Consider the following 18,959-nt stretch of genomic DNA (forward strand, 5'->3'; position numbering starts at 1 on the left):
AAGGGGAAGGGGGGGGATTATGTCCCTGAATTATGGTGAATATTTATAGGACCATTTCTGCTGGAAATTTAATAATGAAAAAGGAAAACACAAAACCCTGTATTTATTTCTCTCTGTTATTGATTAAATTACATAATTGACACAACATAACATAATGAACTACATTGGTATCTACAGGGCACTTTTTCAACATTTTAGGGGCATCCAGAGGGCTGTATTTTTCTTTTCTTTTTTTGCATTTTAGGGACATCCAGAGGGCACTTTTTGTGTTTTCTTCATAGATGGAGCATCTAGAGGGCACTTTTTTGATGCATTTTCTTCTGAAAGGGCAATATAAAGGTCAGTTCTTAACCCCATTCATGGATGCACCATCATTCTGCTTCTTGATTCCTTTTCAAACTCACACTGTCTTTGTAGATGCAATAACATCAACCCGACCTGCTGACAGACAAAGTTTCACTGTTATCTCACTTTGTATATACAGCGCTGGCTTATAATACTTACAGTCTTTACACCCCTCCTAGCTTTCTTTCCTTTTTTCCTGCCCGGTTAAATTTTTCTGTATTGACTATATTTTAACCTCACCTGGTAAATAACTTTAACCTTTCCCTGGTTGTTTTGTGTGTCAAGCTATCTGGAGCTGTGTATCAGAATTTGAACCATGTGGTCCAACGCCACTATGCTGTTGCAATGTCCACATTAATCTGTCATCCTGTAACATGTACAGCACTGTACAGTGTGTATGAGGACTTCAGAAAGACCCTGGTAGCATGTGTATTTGTCTCCACCGTGTGGTTTCCCATGACTGTAACACCTAAATATTTTCTGTTTCGTCTTTGATTTTTTTTGTCAGCATTGTTCTTTCATCTGTGATCATTGAAATCAGAGCAGACATAAAAAGTAGTACAATTCTTACATAGAATCATTTTAATTTTTAGGAAAGTATTTCACATTTACAGATATTTCCACAAAAATAGAAAGTTCTTAAAAACACTGTATTACAAATTCTTGACCATTTGTTGTCCAATTCCTGACAACCTGTTCATTAAAGTACATTGGATACTACATCAGAGAAAGTAAAATAGCCCTGTAATAAAGTTTTTTTTTCAACCAAGACTCTCAGAAGCATATAAACACCTCTCAACACAAATATTAGACTGAGGCAGCAGCATTGCCAATGAATATGCAATATATACTTACTTTCATAGAAATATACATTTATCTATGTATTTACATTAACATTATCACCCCCCACAGGCTGCATCTGCTGAAACAAATATATATAATGTGTTTGTCTTCATATAATTATCATGATAAAAACACACAAGTAATATAAAAATTTGTAACAAAAAACAAGATTTGTTCCTGGAAAATAGATTTGTCAATACAGCCACTTAGAGAAAAGCCTGCACATTTAGTGGACACCATCATCCTCCTTATAATTTCATGTTTCCTGAAATGATGGAGCTGTAGACCTGAGCTGTGAGAGGGACGTAACTCTTCTCTGAGTCATTGAGGATGTAAAGAGGGTCCTGAATACATCCTGGATCAAAACCCTGCTCCACTAACTTCACCTTCATCTGTTTGAAAGTCCCCGTCAGCTCCACGGCACTCTGGAGGAAAAAATAATAGAACATACTTCCTCTGGTACCCTCTCTGATCATCATTTTGATCACATGCTGCAAACACACTTGATGTTTCCAAGTTACCTGTATTCTTATGAAGCGGGGTCGGGCATATGAGGGCAGGTAGCTGGCCACATGGTTGTATACTTCACTTCCGTCAAACTGGACTCCTTCCTTCAAAGTTACAGCTGCCATTCCTATCCGCCCCTCGTGTCCTACATTGCAAACAACAATTTAAAACAGAGGAAACACTTGATTTTACAAACTAAAACATGAATCATTTTAATCTTCTTCCTTTTCAAATTCATAATACTCTAATAAATCATAATGAAAGGTCAAAATGTAAAGATAAAATGACCATCACCTTGCACTTGGACTCCATAAACGTTTGCCTCTTTGAAACAGTTGCTGATCGTCAGGATATCAGACACCTCAGTTGTAGCTACATTCTCACCTTTCCACCTGTGGGATAAAACAAGTTACGACTTTATATCAGGTTTTTAATTTCAGACATGTCTGAGCAAATCACAAGTTTTTTCAGAATTTCAAAACTTTCTCATGAGCGCCTGGTGCATAACAAGCCGAGGCATTTAGTGTTGTTGATTAAATGTAACTATCTTTAAACCGGTTCTGTGGGCTTGACAGAAAACATCCCTGTGATATTGCATATAAAGGTTGTACAGTTGTAGTGCTGCATTACAATCAAAGACTGTCTAAAGAGCTGATCTTCATTTTTTAAATAATAAGAAAGTAAAGTCTCCTTCTAGAGTGTTATGAAAACTGAATATTTATGAAACCTGTCAACAAGGAAGAGATCAACATTATCTGCAGAAACTTAAAGCTGCTGTTGGTAGTCACAGAGTAAACATCTGTTCAGAGAGAGGGACTTTGAATGTCAACACTATCCCTCCCAACCAGATTTCCTCTTAGCCCCCTAACACAGATCGGCGTGTGCAGTCATGATAGTTCCGGACTCATAACCAATCGGAAGACATAGTAGAGGCTGCCCATTAACCAATCAGGACAGAGGATTGGAGATTAGCTGTGATTGGTCGGTCATAACAGGAACGAGGGAATAGTAACATTGCTTGATACAAAGGCATTGGAAAACTGAGATTTCGCGATAGTCTCAAATGACTTCTCTTACTGATGAGTACCGATGGACATCATGACCTTTTCTCCAAACCCAGCAGAAAAAAGGAACATTTTTTACACCATTCCTACCAACAGCAGCTTTAAAGCCTCTGGAAACATAAATGGAATATTTAAAATTCATATACAATGTGAAAATGTAATGTGTAATCAAGCATCAACAAAAATCTGAGCGAAAAATAAACATGCATAACTATGAAAAAACTCTGTTCAAAAACAGCTTATTTCCAGGACTTTGTGGCTAACTTTTTGATTGATACATCAAGAGAGTTCACAGCCTACGTGTTTGAGCCGTCTGACTCTGAATCTACAGACATAAAAACTCCAGAATCTGAAAATTATTCATTTCAAATGGTCTCTGATTGGTTAGATTATTTATTTCGTCATAAATATCAAAGTTAACCCCGCCTTCTTTACCCTAGTGTTAGAATCGTATCAAAAACTTGGCTGATAATATTTCAAAAAATGATTAAAGTTCAGTTCCAATATTTTAAATAATATAATAGTATGCATGACTATAAATATTATAGGTGGAATGTATTTGCTGATTTGGGTTACCAGAGGCTTTAAACAAATGATCACTAACTCTGGCTCACTCTTAAGTCTAATGGATCTACACTGTAATACATTTTATCAACAGGTTAGTTGGTCAATGCCCGTTTCTTGTTTGTCTTTCATGTGTTTTATAGAATACAGCTGCTATTTAAGTATACAAAGCTATAGGAGTATGTCAATAACAATACGTTTTAGATTCATATTATGTCGCCCAGACATTCTATACCTGAATGTGTCACCGACGCGATCCTGAAAGTAAATGAAATTGCCATTATCGATCCTCATCAGGTCTCCGCTGTTGAAGTAGAGGTCTCCTTTTTTAAGAACATTGCGAAGCCTTTTCTTCTCCGTTTGTTCTTCATTCTGGGCGTAGCCAACAAAAGGAGCAATGTCTGTGATCTTTGACACCAACAGACCTGTCTCGCCTTCAAGCAAAAGAAAAAAGATATTTTACTGAAGTTGTCTATAAATAAATGACTGCCCAATCTTCAAGCCCAGACTTGATCAAAGAATGGATACAATGTCAAGAACAGGGATGAATACAACATGTAGAGATATTTATGTCAACCTCAAATAGAAGAGGCAATGATAAAGTGTTCTTATTTATTTTAAACATTTGCAGCAGTGTCTTCACCTTTGGGTGCCTCCACACAGAGTCCGTTTTCATCTCGGGTGGGTTCATCCCGCTCGGTGTCGTACTTTATCAGAGTGAAGGGAAAGAGTTTCTACAGGAGGAAACAATGATGTCAGTGTTTTGTTATGAATCTTATTTTCTCTGGTTTATCTTTTGATAAGCAGCTGAATAAAATATGAAACTCACATATTTTTCTTTTAAGGGGTTAAAAGTAACTACAACCTCATAAAAAAAGTTGGGAGCATTTGTATAATGTCAATAATAACTGATTTTGATGGTTTTCAAATCATGTAAACCATGTATTTAATCGAAAATAGGGCAAAGAAGACATTCAAATCAGTGAAACTGAAAAACGTTATTGTTTCATGAAAAATATTTGCTCATTTCAAATTTGCCAGCAACACATTTCAAAACACTTTGCACAGGGGAATGTTGACCATCGTGTTGAATCCCCTCTTCTTTTAACAACACTGTTAATATTTGGGAACTGAGGAGACCAGTTTCTGGAGCCTGTGTGGAAGCATATGCTGCTCCAGAGCCTGGTATACTGTATATTGTCCAGCATTAATGGTTGCATCCCAGATGTGTGGCAACTTGGGCACTTTTGAATCCCTATACACTTATGGATGCTGGTTTTTGAAATGTGCACTAACAAGATGGGTGGACCCTTCTCTTAAGACAGATTTGCCGTGCACGATTCCCAAAAATAATGTCAAATTTTGATTCGTCAGACCACAGCCCACTTTACTACTTCGCCTCAGGCCCAAAAAAGTCACCAGCATTTCTGGAGCTTATGGTTTCCTCTTCCAATGGTACAGTTTTAAACTGTATTTGTGGATGCAGTGACAAACTGTGTTCATACACAATGGTTTTTGAAGGTAATTTTGAGCCCATGCAGTGATTTCCACAACAGAGTCATGTTTATTTTGAATGCAGTGCTACATGAGGTCCTGGAGATCAAGACCATCCGGTACTGGTTTTTGGCCTAGTCCCTTTTGTACAGACATTTCTCCAGATTATCTGAATTTTTCATAAAACAATGAACTGCTGATGATGAAAATACAATAACATCTTATAAAGTAAAATGAAGTGGTTGGGACCATTTTTACAAATAAGCACTTTTACCTTTGAAAGCTTAGTAAACACTGTTATAAGTTCTTGCAGTATTACTTGAATTTATTCACATAATTTTACAAGTTTTAAGTCAATACTTGGTTTTATGAATGCAGGACTTTTACCCTAATAATAGTGCAGTATTTTAATTTGTTTTTAATTTGATAGATATATGGCATTTTCATGACCCAAAAGACCCAAAGAGAATGACCGCTGGGAGAAAGAGCAATACAAACAAATGGTCCTTATGCTACACACAACTGTATGCCCACAGGACGAAATATCTGGAACTAATAACAGAAACATGAGAGGGTTTTCAATCTAAATCTTACCCGGTGCAAAAAGTTGACTCTCCCTATAGCTCCAATTTTCCCAGCGTAGTTGACAAATCCAACATTTCCCTCAGTGGCGGCGTAAAACTCTCGGACTTCAATGTTCCCAAAGCGATTGAGAAACTCTCTCCATACCTCGGCTCTGACACCATTCCCGATGGCCAGTCTCACTTTATGGTCTCTTTCATTGTCTCTCTGCATTGTCAGATAAAAAAAACACAAGTAGCTCAAACATTATGCAAAATAAACCATCAGTGACCTAATTATTTCAAAAAGTTAAACTACTAGAATCAACTTTAAAAGACTGTAATGACTTTAAATGAATGGGGAAAAGTTTATGCTTCATAACAACAATCGTTTGGTTTGACTGATTGCCTTGTTGTGAGTTATAATCAAATATAACTGTTTACATAAAATAATAATTAACTAGTTCCACTAAACAAAAATAGCTTGAGTGGCCAAAATCTGCAATTTTCTTTGAAAAATCATTCCTTGTAATAAATGTGACCCTAAAGTCCTCCACTAGTCCTGTGAGATTTGGTTACCCAGCTACTTGATATGGTCTTCCTCCGTAAAGGCCAGCATCTATTCCTAGAGGTGACCAGATACATACAAACCCACTCCTCCTCCTGCCACAGGGTCATGCAGTAAACCGAGACTGCACTTCATGTGATGCAACCAGATACTCTGAATGGCCATACATGTAAGTCGAATATTTACAGTACTCCAAAATGCAGTAAATAAACATTTGGAGGAGTTTAAAATAATGCAATCATTTTGATTAATGTTTACTTTTGAAGCTGGGATTTTTTTTAATGTTTCCTTTAAGTTTCATGCTGTTCAGACCCCTACAGATGGTGACGCAGAAGGCAGGAACCCGATAGTACAGATTTAATGATTTCTATTTTGGTAAGCCAGCTGTGCTGCTCTGTAGGAATGTACAGATTTGGAAAGTAAACCTCTGAGTAGATCTGTCTGGATGGCATCTTGCCGCAGCCGGTTCAAAGTGCCCAGCCTCTAAAGATGTATTTAGTGAAGAAGATATATTATCTTTTCCCCCCTGAAGGGTAAGGATTGCAGTGATGACATATGGCTCCCACAACAGCATTATCTAAACCCTTTGTGAGCCTGTATGAGTTTAAAACACTCAGGTTATGAAACCTTAACGTAACCCAAGTTCTTAAGACTTTTTTTTCAACTGTCATGGGATAGATACGGAGAACCCAAAATTGAGCATCTGATTCAGCTGCAAGGCTATCCTGATCCTCCTGAACTGCTGAGAACACATCTGAGTGTTATCTCTTACACAGAGACATTGTAATGTCTGCCTGTGTAATACACTGATGAAGATACAGTCTGATCTGACAATCAGTGAAAGATACTTTATGATCAGACATTTTCTGCTCAAATCAATCACATGGAGAAAACCCACCATCTGTGTTCTTGTGATATCTGCTTGATTGCTTCATTATCCTGAGGTGACAATGCTTGTTTTCATAAGATAACACAATAATGAACTCATGGTCTTGAGCAAAAGGAATTAAAACTACTTATTCTATAAAAAAAAAAAACACTACGTGAACAGTTACAAACAGTAAAAGCAGTTTTACCTTTGGTGAATTGCAGAGGTAACGCATCACCTCTCCTATGTACTGGATGACAGTCACGCTGTATTTCCTGCAGTCATCCCAGAATTGAGAGGTAGAAAACTTCTTCTTCAGAATAATAGTTGACCCTTCAAAATAAGAGTAAAACAGAACATTTGAATTTCAGCTAAACAGCAAAAGAATATAATATAATTTTCTACTGATCTTCTTTTACTGCAGAAGTGTTGCTATTGTTCACAACATTGACAAACAGAAGTATTATTTTAATTAAGGATGTGTGTCCAAAATGTTTTCAACTATTGACCAACATTTTCCATGTTGGCATTTGTTAAATATGGAAATATAGCTGATATATTGAACACAGTATTCAGAGTGAATCTTGCTGAAGTACAGTACAGTTGTACATAGAAGTTACAGTGTTTTATGCATGACTTGGATAATTCTAAATAAACGTATCTAATATACCGCGTAACCAGACATATAACACTGGAATGAACTTTACCCCACATGGAGAAAAGCAGATAGAAATAAGAGGTAATCTGGTTTTGGTTGACCCAGCTCTGTTCAGATTACTGTTTCCCAGGGACAAAAGACTCTTTCACTGAGTTTCTCGGAGGGAGAAGGAGGAGTGTGGGCATCATTTTTGAGTTAACAATGTTGCAGCACCAAGCCTCATATTGCGATCATGTGTGAGAACCTCGTAAAGGTCTTGCAACAGAGTAACACTTCCATGTATCTGCATAATCTTGGAGGGCACAGCTAATCCTTGAGCAAAGACCGAGTTTATTGTAGGTCAACTGTTGCATCTCTAAAAGCCAACCTTGTTTGAACTTTAAAAGAACAAACACATTTTAAGATTAAAGATGATTACCCACTGTTTTTAGCTTACCCAACAGCTTCCTAAAACAGTTTGCTTGTCTTATATCTTGTTTAATCACACCAATAAGAAAAACTTAAAACATTATTTTATCTCAAGATTTCAATGACTCAAACATGAAGACCTCTGGTTTTCTGGCAGTGACTGTACAGCAGTGATTTAAACTAAAACTAAATCTGCATAAATGATTCGTCTCACTCTGCTGAGATTCCCCGCAACAGCAATTCTGCACTCACTACGTCTTGTAAACTTTGTGATTTATTGCTCTTGTTAAGTATAACTGACAAATGATCATATTTGATATGGTTACCTTGAAGGTTAATATGATGTAAGGAACAGAAATACTTGCATACAGCAGCTTGATCTGCTTACATGCTAGGAAAGATGGTTTGATCTTTGACTCGCATAATAGAAATCAATGATAAATTTGTAAACTCAAATAGTGAACTATGACACTTTCTCTGGTGCAGATTAAACCTCTTGCTACAGTTTGGCTTCGAAAACGTTCACTCCAGAGGACTAGTGATGCAGTTATTTGGCTTTCAGCTCCTGCAACCCAGATGTCTGTTCAGTGTTGAAGACATCAGCGGGTGTCAGCAGTGACAAGAACGATTCTTCTCCCCAAGACATTTAAGTAAAAAGGAAGATTAATAAAAATCTGCATGATTTTTATGCATTTCATTATATTAAATAAGTGCCTGGTCTGTACAAAATAACTCAGCAGCCTCTTATCAGGTCAGAATAGTATTCATCAGTCTGCAAGAAATCTAACAGCCCTCACAAAGTCTTTGGTTTGGGCTGTTGACTCTCACCTGTCTCGATGGCGCCAATAAAGCCGATAATAAATCCAGCAGTGTGGTACAGAGGTAAGTTGACGTAGATGACATCACTAGCTGATACACCGTTTGAAGATAAAACAGCCATAGCTGTTAGGAGGCGGTTCTGATTGACCACAGCTGCTTTAGGGAGACCTGAAATACAACACCACACAAACAGCACAATCCTTAATAATCCCCAATCTGCAATAATGTTGTTGTTGTGGGAACAAATTAAGACATAAACAGGGAAACAAGCTGACCACTCCAGTACCAGTTGTTCCTGAGGTGTAAATAAGGACTGCTGGGCTCTTAAATGTGAGGTGTGATCTCAGGGATCGGGGTAGAGAGTCTTCTGATGCTTCATCCACTTTATCAGAGAAACTCAGTATTCCAGGTGTGTCGCAGTGTTTGTTCATCAGGAGGACAGTGACGTCCTGCTCCATCAGTGAAGGCAGCACATCCTCCACAGCCCCTTTTAGTTCTGCACAGGGGACACACAGTGATATCATTATTACTAGTTACCTGAAGTATAAACAGACTTTCCTAAATGAAGCTTCATATTGGTAGTGAACTGTTCAGCTTTATAGAAAATACAAGCATGATAAAAACTTAAATAGCAGAGAAATCATTTGTTATTAGACAAAGACTTCCTGCAGTTACATTGCAATGTGTGTTTGAGAGGCAGGGGCAAGAAAAAGGAGATGGGCACCTGTTGTTGTCAGCTGTTGAAAACTGAGCCCAATATGTGGCAGACAGTAAACAGTAACTAGTAGTAGTAACTTAGCATTAGCAACCGCATGGCTAAAATCTCAGAAGTGTGGAAATATTTTATACTACACAGCAATCAGAAATATTTTATACTGCACAGCAATCAGGACTCAGCATCGGCAGACACTCAAAACTTAAAAAGTAGGTTCAGGACAGGGACACCCCTTGAGGAAAGTACATGTGTACAGTCATGGCCAAAAGTTTTGAGAATGACACAACTATTAATTTTCACAAAGTCTGCTGTTTCAGTTTTTATAATGGCAATTTGCATATACTCCAGAATGTTATGAGGAGTGATCAGCTCAACTGCAATTAATTGCAAAGTCCCTCTTTGCCTTGAAAATGAACTTTATCACCAAAAACACATTTCCACTGCATTTCAGCCCTGCCACTAAAGGACCAGCTAACATAATTTCAATGACACACAGGTGTCACACACATTAACACAGGTGTGGGTGTTGATGAGGACAAGGCTGGCGATCAATCTGTCATGATTGAGTGACTGGACACTTTAAAAGGAAGATGGTGCATGACACCATTGTTCCTCATCTGTTAGCCATGGTTACCTGCAAGGAAACCCGTGCAGCCATCATTGCATTGCACAAAAAGGGCCTAACAGGGAAGTTTATAGCAGCGAGTAAGATTGCTCCTCAGTCAACCGTCTATCGAATTATCAAGAACTTCAAGGAGAGAGGTTCAATTGTTGCCAAACAGGCTCCAGGGCGCCCAAGAAAGTCCAGCAAGCGCCAGGACCGTCTCCTGAAGGTGTTACAGCTGCAGGATCGGGCCACCACCAGTGCAGAGCTTGCTCAGGAATGGCAGCAGGCAGGTGTGAGTGCATCTGCACGCACAGTGAGGCGAAGACTTTTGGAGGAAGGCCTGGTGTCAAGGAGGGCAGCAAAGAAGCCACTTCTCTCCAGTAAAAACATCAGGGACAGACTGATATTCTGCAGAAGGTACAGGGACTGGACTGCTGAGGACTGGGGTAAAGTCATTTTCTCTGATGAATCCCCTTTCCGATTGTTTGGGGCATCTGGAGGAAGGCTTGTTCGGAGAAGACGAGGTGAGCGCTACCATCAGTCCTGTCTCTTGCCAACAGTGAAGCATCCTGATACCATTCATGTGTGGGGTTGCGTTTCGGTCAAGGGAGTGGGCTCTCTCACAATCTTGCCTAAAAACACAGCCATGAATAAAGAATGGTACCAGAACGTACTCCAAGAGCAACTTCTCCCAACCATCCAAGGGCAGTTTGGTGATGAAGAATGCCTTTTCCAGCATGATGGAGCACCTTGCCATAAAGCAAAAGTCATAACAAAATGGCTCGGGGAACAAAACATTAAGATTTTGGGCCCTTGGCCAGGAAACTCCCCAGATCTTAATCCCATTGAGAACTTGTGGTCAATCCTCAAGAGGCTGGTGGACAATCAGAAACCCACAAATTCTGACAAACTCCAAGCATTGATTATGCAAGAATGGACTGCCATCAGTCAGGATTTGGTCCAGAAGTTGATTGACAGCATGCCAGGGAGAATTGCAGAGGTCTTGAAAAAGAAGGGTCAACACTGCAAATATGGACTTATTGCATGAATTCTGTGTAATTCTCAATAAAAGCTTTTGATACTTATGAAATGCTTCTAATTGTATTTCATTATACCATAGAAACATCTGACAAAAATACCTAAAAACCCTGAAGCAGCAGACTTTGTGAAAATGTAATATTTGTGTCATTCTCAAAACTTTTGGCCATGACTGTAGAGGGAAAACACAAGGGACCCCCTTGAAAACGAGACGGTGCACCTCAGGAGGTTTATCATAATAAATAAATTGAATTGAGTGTCAAAATGACAGACACATAACTGACAAAAAATAAACTCTACTTTCTGCATGAAGCTCACATCATAGTAAGATTTAAAGTGTTATGACAGTTTAAAGGTGAATAGTGCAATGTAACTCACACAATCAAATTCTAGAATTCTGTTTAGCAATCGAACCCTTGAAGAAAAAAACTTTCCAGAGTATTAAACTTCAGTCACAAAATTTGCAGAACAGCCAAACATATACAGCCAGGTCCAACACGCCTAGTAGGGCAATTTATCACTTTGTAGCCATTGGACAGCGTCTGGAGGGCGCAGTATATCATTTTATTAACTGAAAGAACACCTACAAGAATATGTCCACATGTTGCCACTGAAACAGCATCTAGAGGGCATTTTGAATTTAATCTATTACAATAGGCATCCAAGAGGGCCCTTGTTCTGGCATTTTTCAGTCATGCGGACAAAGGTGATCACCCCCCTTCCCCACCTCTGAGCACACCCCTGAACCTATCTTAACTTAGATGTTAGACCTGAGTAAAAGTTTTCTCACAAAACACAAACAAACAGCTGCATACCTGAGGCTGCTATCAGCAATTTGGCCTTGCAGCAATTGAAGCAGTGTAGAAGAGACTTGGTGCGGATGTTGTGGTTGAGGAGAGCCACAGGGGAGCCCAATTTAGCCAAGGCCAGCCAGGTAAACACGAAGGCGGGTTCATTCCCCATAAAGAGTGCGACGGTGTCCCCTGCTTTATAACCGGGCTGAGCCTGCAGCGCGTGGGCGATCTTGTTGCTCCTCTTGTCCGTAGAAGCGTAAGTGAAGCTTTCATCTCCAAACACAATGAAAGGTTTGTCTGGATGTGCAACAGTCTGCTCCAAGAAACGGTCCAAAACAAAGAAGAGAGGTCTCTTTCTCCGCCTCGAAAGAAACTTCACTGAAATCCGCAGCAGATCCCTGAAGTACAGAATATCCATCCAAACATAAGGATAAAAAGTTTTGAGTACGAATGGTATTATTAGAAAACTTGCTAAAACTATTGAAACTGAGTACATCTCCATTATGCTTTCGACTTTAAAAGCTGCAAGTCCAGAGGAAAAAAAGTAGAAAACAGAAAGTGCAGCTCTGCAAAATGGGGAATGTTGCATACAAGATTTTTTTTTTTCAGAGGGGCGGGGCATTTTCTCAAATATAGGGTGCGTTGGTTCAAAGAAGGGGTTAAATGAGTGAATCATTAAGAAAAGGGTCGATGTAAGGGAACATTACTCAACATTAGTGTTTTGCCATTAACATCATATTGCAAAAGAGGAATCATTGACGTGGCCTATACACTGTGGCTTATAGAAGTGGTAAGCACGAGAGAAAAATAAAGTTAGAGGATTCTATTTTAAAACGCACCAACTTGTTTCCCAATCTCTGGGTCAGGTGGAAGGGGTTGTTGGGATTATCTGATGAAAACAACTCGACAGAGATTAAATGCAGGTGGTGGAGCCACGGATTACTCAGCGTAAAGGAAGTTTGAGATGACAGAAAAGTGCACTGTTAGGTTTATTTGATCACTACCCAGACAAAAGGGCCTTCTGACATTATTACAGGTTGGTAGGTGAGTGCATCCCATGAAGGTCAGGGAAAATTAGACCATATTTGGCCAATAACCAAGGACCCTATCCATGAGGATGTAAAGTCTGGAGAATACCAAGACCAAGACTCTTGAGATATTTGACTGTGTTGTTTTTGGCAGTATTGTTTTGTAACTAGTATTTGAGATATTGAAAAAAACAAATAAAGCTACTTTTGAATGTAAGTGTAAAAATGTGCGTGGTCGTTTTTCCACTAGGGAGTGTTTTTTGTGCAAAATAAATGTTTGCAGTCAATTTTCCTACAGGAGTTGAGTTTAAATCTTCTTACATGTGTTATTAGACCTTCATGAACATATTAGTGAGGACATTTTTTGGTGAGGAAGTCCAGAGAGAACGTCAGGCTTTGTGGGAAGTTTTGCTTCACAAATCTTCATTACTTTGTAACTTTATGAAGTAATGTTTGTGCATTTGTCCCTGTCAAATTAACAATAAAAAAAACATATATGTGAACGGTATTCAGTAATACAGTTTTGGAGTAAAATATAGGACAATTATATAACTAAGGTCTCCCTTAGCCCTGTAAGACCCACTGTTGCATAAGGAAACCCTTATGGAAGTAAAGAGCTGAAACTACAATTTGGTTCATCAGCTAACAGCTCAGACATCTGATAAATGACAGGATCCCATACCACATGTGACCAAGGGGTCAAAGGGCAACAAGGCCAATAACCACTAGTTTTATCTACAGCAATGTGTTTTATGCCTATTTTTAGAAGTTATTTGTGTGCCTTAATATTAAAAATGCTAATTAAAAACAGGGCTTAGCTGCAGATTCATAAGTACAATTTCACTGTGAATAAAGTAGATTAGCGGTTTTCCCATGGAAATGCTCATGAGTGTAAGAGCCTCAGAACTTTGAGCTGAAGTTCTTTATTTTAGCTAACTTACACCAAAGGTAAAGTGGACACTCTTATTAGTGATAAGACAATTCTCACCTTAATGTGTTTTTATTTTGTGTTGTTTTTGGTGACTCCTGTTAGCAAAATTAGATATATCCCAGATGTGTCTTTGTTTCCTTGCAGCAGTTTTAAATTCCTGCAGATGGCACTCTTTCTTTATACTGCCACTGAACAATTGTGTATAATGTAACGGCCATAACTTAGAATAAGCATTTGAGTGCATATAGTTTCAATGATAGTGCAATTTGGAACATTTGCTGTTTCATTTTGACACTAAAATGTTGTTTTCTTTGTCAAAGATGTAGCTGGTTTGTATTTCATATTTGTCTGATCATTATCTCTTATGAAAGGTACTTCAAACTCAGAGTTTATTCCTCCACTTCAGAAAAGCAGCCTGAGACTTTTATTTTTTTCATCTAGAGATTTTGTTCACATACAAGACAAAATGCAACAGAATAAGACAAACATAGATGCAAGAAGAATGGAAGGAAGAGGCACATACGGAGCAACGAAGACAGCTCTCTTTATGTTCAACAGCCATAGACCCTAGTGTCACACAAGTTTCCCCCACTGGGGATTAATAAAGATCTCTAATCTAATCTAATCTTCAGCTAGCATGCTAAACTGGATCGAATTGCCCTCCATTTGGTCATCAAGATTATTCTGAGAGACATCCAGATAGGCAAGAACTCACCTAGCTTTGAGGACAGCTTTGGAGGAGGCAGATGTCAACCAGATGGAAAGAGCTGCTCTAAAGGATGTAGGGAAAGTAGGTGAAGCAGCTCTAGACCCTTACTGCTCTGGTGGCCTGCGTGGCAAATGCTGGTGCTGCCAAGGGCTGGAAAGGGTTCAGGATGAGTTGATCACTCGAGAGCTGAGCAGGGGATAGGAGGCTGGAGAAAAGGACAGAGGGGTGATGATAGGGCTGCCGGACCAGGTACTGTGGGCTGGAGTGGAGTTTCAGTCGACGTCTGAGCCTTGGAGCGGGGTTAAAGAAAGTAGCACAGGAACTACAGACTGCAGCTTGGCTCAGAGAGTTCATGCTGTAAGCTATCAGAGACCATCGGGCAGCCTTATGAGAAACCTGCAACTATGCTATTGTATTAGAATTTTTTTAGAATTTTAGGAACATCCTTGTCTGGAAAAGAGCAAGTAACTGTTCAAGGTCAAACATTCAACAGTGCATCAGGTCTGTGGAAGGGAATGTACATTGATATTATATACAGAACAGGAAAGACCAATTGAGGAAGGAGGGTTTTACATGATCCAGACCATGTACAGGTACATGTCCTTGTGAGCATGAGTCACAAGGCATTGTCTTTTACAGTTATGGCTCAGAACACACAAGCATGTTCTGATCTGTCTTGTGATTACACCCTTGTGTACTGGATGGGTAATACAAGAACATGGACATACGAGATGGATTATAATGCTGTCTTATATTACAATGGTAATTTTCCAATACACTATGCTAGATACAGAAACCATGAACGTGTTCTATCTGAACCAGCAAGAACCAGGAGCAGGCATCAAACGGACCACTGATAGGAGATCTGTCTGCCTCATTGCTGACTGTGGATAACAGAAACAGAAAGCAGGTTTGGGTTAAAACTCCAGCGAGAAACTGGTAAGGGTGTCAGCTAGACCCCATGGGACCAGGTTTAACCCTTGACTAAAACCAGGAGCAATTGTTGGCCGTTCCTTCATCTGGGGACCAGGAGGCTGTCCATATGAACTCTGGTTGGAAAACGGGACCAAATGCTGCCATTTTAGATGGCGAAACATTGTCTGGGGTCATACCCTAACAGCTCACAATATTAACAAGCACACATCGTATGTACCAGAAGGTTAGATGCAGCTGCTTGTAAGCTTGGTGTGTGCATAGCTTAGCACATGGACTGGAAACAGGGTAACCTAGTTAGCATAGCTCCAAGGTAACAAATACTTTCTACCTGCAGATCTGGAGCTCACTCACTTACCAGCATAATAAGTGACAGGTTGGAGTTTTACTTGGGATTATGACCCCAGTGGATTTAAGTGTTGTTAGCCCATCAAACTGCCTTTATCAGTTGTCAAAGGTGGCATAGCTATATGATAGTAGGGCGCTGTTAAGCCTTGAACCAAGTAGGTCATTATAATTTATTGTGAGGTGGAACACTCTGTATTTGCATTAAGAGGGGTACTCATAAAAGGGTCATTAATTATTACCAAACCATAGCACCGTTACAGCTTACTAGCACAGTTGATAAATCACATACGATAGCCTAAAGAGCGAGAGAGTCTGCTCAGGAAACATTGCTTCATCAAACTAATAGGTCAAACAAATAATAGATTGATACCAAGGAGACCAAGATTCTTGTCCCATGAAAGAACAATAGACAGTTGAGTTACTTGATGCGACAGAAAAAAATATAGCATATATATTTCATATATTTCCTTCATTAGGGCCCGAGCACTGCCACGCAGTGGCGGCAAAGGCCCGATTGAAACCCTAAGGATTCTTCTTATTATTCTTCTGCCTAGGAGATTGCAGTTTTGGAACCCTGAACATGAATGAAAGCACCCAAATTTTTGCACACTCATCAGGCCTGGTGAAAATTGCAAGTTATTATAGGTCTCGCAAAATTTTTCTCAGTAGCGCCCCCTAGAGGTAAACCCCCCCTACCTATAGAGTTATTTTGAGCTACATGCATGAAAAGTAATATGCATATTCATGGCATCAGGGCGCACAAAAAAGCCTCTTGCACCCATATCCGAAGCTCAACAGGAAGTGCACCATCTAGCTTTGAACGTGAAAAATGGTGCCGAAAGGTGTCCAAACAAGGGTGCATACTTTCGCTAACTCCTCCTTGGGCTTTTGTCCGATTCAGTCCAAACGAGGCACATTGTATAGCAGATATATTGACGATTAAAAATTATTAAAGGAATTCCGTTCAGACTAAAATTGTGGGCGTGGCAGACTTTGAGGCGGTGCATCAAAAAAAAATGTCTCGCCATGAACGGGAAATAGATTTTTGGGACTTTAAAATTCACGTAATCTCACCAAATCCAACACACTTATCAGGCCTGGTGAACAATTTGCGATTTCTTTTGGTCTCGTAAAAAAATTAGCAAAAAAGTGCTCACTAGCGCCCCCTACAGTTTTCCAACATACTTTTGACAACTCCTCCTAGGGTTTTTCTCCGATTCAGTCCAAAGTAGGCACATTCTATAGTAGACACATAGACAATTAAAAATTATTAAATGAATTCTGTTTAGACAAAAATTGTGGGTGTGGCAGGCTCTGAAGTTTGGAGGTTTTCTTGGCAATCTGCCAAAAACTTGGAACATTTGCACCACCTAAGGGACACAGGCAGTATATACTCTCAGATCTTGCTTTCACATCATGTGGTGGCAAATATCAGGCGGTGGTTTATATGTGGCGGTGGCTCACATAGGCAGCGGCTGCAGGTGTGTGAGGGCCCGTTCATCGCCGCTTGCGGCTTTATTTTTGATTCTTTCTGGTACCGTCTTTTAACCACTGGTTCTCTCACAATATAAACCTGGTGTTTTCCTGTTGGTTACCAAGACCACAAAAGTCTGGTAATGCTCCGCCTGATGCAGTATCATTTCCCTTATGTAAAGATGGAGGAGCATCTCCATCTCCTCCAGTTGTACAAAAGTGAAGTCATAATAGCCCCACAACAGGCACTGGAATATTGGGCTGTTTACGTCATTTGGAGCCAGGGATCGGCTATTAGAGCCACAGTATTGACTTATAGACCCCTCAGCTAACAAAATCACACATTTAACTTACTGATAAAACAGCAAGGATCCCTGAAGTCAGCAAAGTTTACTGAGTAACAGCTTTATTTGTCAGTTTGAAGGGAAAACTTGTGACAGGACAAAGGGGAAGGACTGTTGTGCTAGTTTGTTTTCTCTTGCTCCCTCCAGGAGCAGCACTTGACAACAGAGCTGAGAGAAGAGAGTTAAAGTTAAACTTCTCTAAAACGTTAATACTCTTTCATAAATCAGGCTTCATGACTTATTTCAGACAGTCAGTAGAGGGAGCTCCAAATGTTTTAGCATCACTTTTAGAGAGCTGTCTTGTCCTCCATCTTTTAATCAGTCTATGCTGTAAACCTGAAGATTATTATAAATGGTGATGATGAACCTGCTGGCCTTATGGAAGATACAGTCGGTCTGTCTGAAACACTTTAATAGTAGGCATAATACCTGATAGCAGCCAGTTTAATTGTCTGATAACATCTGAAGCATGTTGTATTCTGGACTACTAGTTATAGCATGAAATACTGTGCCCTGCATGTAGCAATTCTCTATGGGCACCTCCCAACATCCATGGCCTTTTGTTTCTGTATCTAAATGGGCCCTTCTCACATGGGGGCTTTTTGTGGATCCCCCTTTCACCCCCAAGTGTGACGGTCCTGCTAACTGAACTCTTGCTCTCTTCATAAGAGCAGCCATGGAAACTCAAAGTAGTCCAGCTGTGCATATATCTGCTCACTTTTTTTTTGTATACCTCCATATGACCAAAAATGTATTATTGCAGCTTTGGTGATAGGATGTAATAAAATGATCTACTCTATTCACAGCTGAAGGGTATCCTCTATGTGTATCCTTTGAACCTTGGGCATCAGCCAGGGATTTTTTTTTCCTGAGGACAAGTATTATGGAGGGTCACTGAGGTCTTTGAGTTGTGAAACTCTTGTGAGCACACCGCAGCGAAGCATGTGGTGACACAGCCGGCACAAGGCTATCTATCTCTTTGATTATGTGAGCTCCTTTTCACCTTTTGCTGCACCCTCTGGACTGTGGGAAGCAGTGGTCACTTTTCGAAATGATACTGTCAATGCTCTTATAATATATTCAAAGCATCCAATTAAGCATGCATGATCTGAATGAATCATATCACTCCCTGCAAATATTTATCTGTGAAGTCTGGAGCTGTTGTCAGGTAGACTTATTTAAAGTGCTTCTGTTTAAAAGAAAATAAAACATGGGTATTACTGTGACCAACAGAGAAGGTAATAACACACAAGGGATGAAAAATGTTTTTTTTGTTAAGCCTGTGAAGGCTCTCAGTTATCTAGAAGGTTCCTCTTTTTTTCAGGCTATATCTTTTGTATT

General features: G+C 39.6%; 1 protein-coding gene across 1 annotated transcript; it reads right to left on the reverse strand.

Annotated features, from left to right (window-relative positions):
• Positions 1-904: 904 nt before the first annotated feature.
• On the reverse strand, positions 905-12,448 carry LOC117810990 (very long-chain acyl-CoA synthetase-like). The gene is made up of 10 exons (XM_034681013.1): positions 11,874-12,448; positions 8,985-9,194; positions 8,708-8,866; positions 7,022-7,146; positions 5,412-5,606; positions 3,967-4,057; positions 3,559-3,757; positions 1,990-2,087; positions 1,710-1,840; positions 905-1,613 (listed from the first exon to the last, which is right to left on the reverse strand). Exons 1-10 carry the CDS (start codon positions 12,439-12,441, stop codon positions 1,437-1,439), a joined length of 1,953 nt encoding a protein of 650 aa, XP_034536904.1. The 5' UTR covers positions 12,442-12,448; the 3' UTR covers positions 905-1,436.
• Positions 12,449-18,959: the final 6,511 nt, after the last annotated feature.

The sequence above is a fragment of the Notolabrus celidotus genome, chromosome 3, assembly GCF_009762535.1.
Source record: "Notolabrus celidotus isolate fNotCel1 chromosome 3, fNotCel1.pri, whole genome shotgun sequence".
Taxonomy (NCBI): Eukaryota; Metazoa; Chordata; class Actinopteri; order Labriformes; family Labridae; genus Notolabrus; species Notolabrus celidotus.

Excerpts from the sequence above, each read along its gene's own strand:
- LOC117810990 (XM_034681013.1), bottom strand. The coding sequence starts at position 12,441 with ATGCAACATTCCCCATTTTGCAGAGCTGCACTTTCTGTTTTCTACTTT. Across the intron at positions 5,607-7,021 it reads ACCTCTGCAATTCACCAAAG|AGAGACAATGAAAGAGACCA; the intron begins GTAAAACTGCTT and ends CTGACAATGCAG. Across the intron at positions 1,614-1,709 it reads CCCGCTTCATAAGAATACAG|AGTGCCGTGGAGCTGACGGG; the intron begins GTAACTTGGAAA and ends TTTTTCCTCCAG.